General features: G+C 35.2%; 1 protein-coding gene across 2 annotated transcripts in view; it reads right to left on the bottom strand.

Moving 5' to 3' along the window:
• Positions 1-6: 6 nt before the first annotated feature.
• The window catches only part of LOC106468106 (epsin-2-like), a 19,162-nt gene continuing 16,011 nt past the window's right edge, over positions 7-3,157 (bottom strand). For both annotated transcript variants that reach the window (XM_013928519.2, XM_022396406.1), the window contains exon 3: positions 7-322. In XM_013928519.2, the coding sequence (XP_013783973.1) occupies positions 110-322 (213 nt within the window). In that variant the 3' untranslated portion in view covers positions 7-109. The remainder of the gene's footprint in view (positions 323-3,157) is intronic.

Raw genomic sequence — 3,157 nt, 5'->3', positions numbered from 1 at the left:
AAGATACCTTCACTTACCCTATCGACACCAACAAATCTTTCCCTGGCTTTCAGAGCTCTACCAACTTACCCTATCGACACCAACAAATCTTTCCCTGGCTTTCAGAGCTCTACCAACTTACCCTATCGACACCAACAAATCTTTCCCTGGCTTTCAGAGCTCTACCACGTTCGTTACTCAACCTTTCATTGTCCTTTAATAATGCCACTAAATGTTTGGATTTTTCCCTGACATTCATTCCTTGGTCTTTATTTTCTTCCATATATTGAAAATCTTTAAGAGTTTGAATAGCAAAGATGTTCTCTCTACACTGTTGGGCAACCTAGAGAGAAATATGTATTAAATCTGCATTACTTAGCTGTTAGAAAAATGTCATTAACAACAGAATTCTCAATAAGAAAAAAAAAAAGATCTGAAAGAAATGGTAAGAACCTTATAACTCAAAGTGCTAAATAATGCATTATTTATTGTATTTTGAACTTGTGCACAACTCTGGAGAAGCTGTCAGGTGAAAATTGTGGTAATAAAACAGATGTTCTGGGATATATTTATTTTATTTACATCAAGACCACAGTCAGCCTACATCAAGTAGCTAGTGGAAGGATTTGATTTGTTTTGAATTTTGCACAAAGCTACACGAGGACTATCTTCACTAGCTGTCACTAATTTAGCAGTGAAAGACTAGAGGGAATGCAGGTAGTCATCACTACCCACCGCCAACTGTTGGGCTACTCTTTTATCAACGAATAGTAGGACTGACCATCACATTATAATGCCCCCATGGCTTAGAGGAAGGGAAAAAAGATTAACGATTGGGTTATGTAAATAGTTTATATGCACAGGAAGTTATAAAATACAAACAATACGAGCAGTAGCATTAGTTTCAAAGTGATTTATCAAGATCAACTGAATTACACTTCCTGTAATTTTTACAGTAAGTGTATGCTGCATTAATGAATTTTTTGTATGCTTTACTTTAAAAGTGCCACCAAAGGAGTATCAACAATGTGCTGGTAAGAGTAATTAACTTACCCGTTCCTTTCCACCATGACAGTTGTTCAAAATCCTACAGTTTTCTTTCAAATAAAAATAATGAAATTGAGTTAAAAGGATGGCAACTATCTGTTGTAGAAACATAAGTATACAAGACGACTTTTCAAAAGTCTTCCACCTTTCGTCTTCAGGTCAGTGTGTTGTGGGTCTTTATAGTATTCTGGTGGATTGTGGAAAACGTGTAATGATTGGTTGGCTTATCCCCGTTTCTGATTGGTGGAGAGACTTCCTGTAGTTTCAGTCAATGATAGCCACAGGTTACTCACCTCTAATCTGGAATCTCTGTTTAGTGCAGGTTTTATTGTGTTAATGTAAAAGTATTCTTTAATTTTTTTCTTGTCTTCCAAAATTTGTCTGTATCAATGATTCTAAGTGGAAGATTTTCAAAACATCATCCTCTACACTTGTGTTTCTACAACAGACAGTTGCCGTCCATTCAACTTAGTTTCATCATAAATACTCTGCCTAAACAATCTATCAAAGAAAATAATCTTTGTAACGAAAAGCTGTAATAAACTTGTTTTAATTATCACTCTCCACGAAAATAAGAATTATCCATAAAAATATGTAAACCTTTTTTGTTACTCCTATAAAAACAGATTTACCCTTAATTTTTGTAAATTTAATTCACAGTGTGTCCAATCTGCTTGAATGTAGTTGTAGAAATAAAACACTGCCAGCTTACACTAGCAATGGTAATGGCAACATTATCAAAATCAGTGGTTCCAATCTAGGAAGCACACACCCTTGAGGGTACCCCAAACATGGCAGGGGGGGGGGGGGTCTGTCAAACTTCACTCCCTGTGAGGTTAGATTCAGATGAGCTTAATCAATGCTATTACAAAATTAACACCAGGCATTTCATGTCATTATATACAGTTCTACTCTCTCTCTTACGACCATGCATATTCACTATAGCTCTGCAGCATAGTTCCCACTGCAAAAGACTACATCTTAAGGTTGTCATGTCCAAAGTACACCACTCTATACACCATGCTTTCCATAATCTATCTAGTATATGAGGACAACAGTTCCCAGTGCCAATTTCAAAGGTTTGATTGCATAGAAATCCACAGGCACTGTGTCTGGCCACTTGACCAGTATGCCTTCATATGGAACAGCATGAATACCCATTTCATTTTCTGGCTGTTTGAAGTATGTGATGGTGGAACTGGAGGTTTGACTGAAAGCCTTATTTTGGTGAACTCATACTCTGTTGGCCTCATTTCCAGACAAAAGATCTTCCTTCATTATTTTGCATACTGTTGCTTGGAACACATAAATGGCTTTTGCCACTGACCTTTGTGTTCATGGATTCTCACCTGTTACAAGATGCAACACTTTGCTTACCATAGCAAGGATACAACTTATTACAAGTCTCTTTCTGGATAGTTCAGGTGCCCCAAGTTGATTCAAGTTCTTTGATTTTCCAATGCCAATAAGTACAATGGATATTCCATCTCAGAAATTCTAAATATCTAATCTGGACACATTTCTATGATCTTAGTTGTTGAATATTTTGTATTTGAAAGAGCTCTTAAGGAATCTTCCCCAAAACCATCAATTTTTAGTGGCACTGCACTATTTGCAATTTTATATCAACTATGGTTGCCACATAACTTTCTGGTTTGTAAATTCAAAATAATTTTAACTTAATATACCCATCCCTCTGTAAACAAATATATGGTCTCAAGTTCATGGTGACCATTTTCTGCAACTAGATTTTCAGATTGAGCACTAACATGATGCAACAATAATGAAAACTATGAGGATGAAAAAAAAACAGTTGCACCCTAAAACATTTTAATATTTTTTTAGGTTTAGGAATATCTTACTCTACATTCAGAAAGTATATGGAGGAAATATTATCAAAATATAATTGAAAAAACAAACTTTATTGTTATGCATAAAAAAAAAAAGGTTAAAAATATATTTGTAACGACATCGGTAATACGTATAATTAAACTGGTCCCCAACTCCCAACATTTAAAATTAGACGGAGCCATACACTGATACAGTTAAGGTTAATTACAAATTAAAATAATAATTATATATTTATTCATGACCCAGGAGAGAAAACCTGGACACTGGTGCTTCTCATGAT

The sequence above is a fragment of the Limulus polyphemus genome, unplaced genomic scaffold (assembly GCF_000517525.1).
Source record: "Limulus polyphemus unplaced genomic scaffold, Limulus_polyphemus-2.1.2 Scaffold2875, whole genome shotgun sequence".
NCBI classification, from domain to species: domain Eukaryota; kingdom Metazoa; phylum Arthropoda; class Merostomata; order Xiphosura; family Limulidae; genus Limulus; species Limulus polyphemus.
This window is presented reverse-complemented; position numbering and strand designations above follow the sequence as displayed.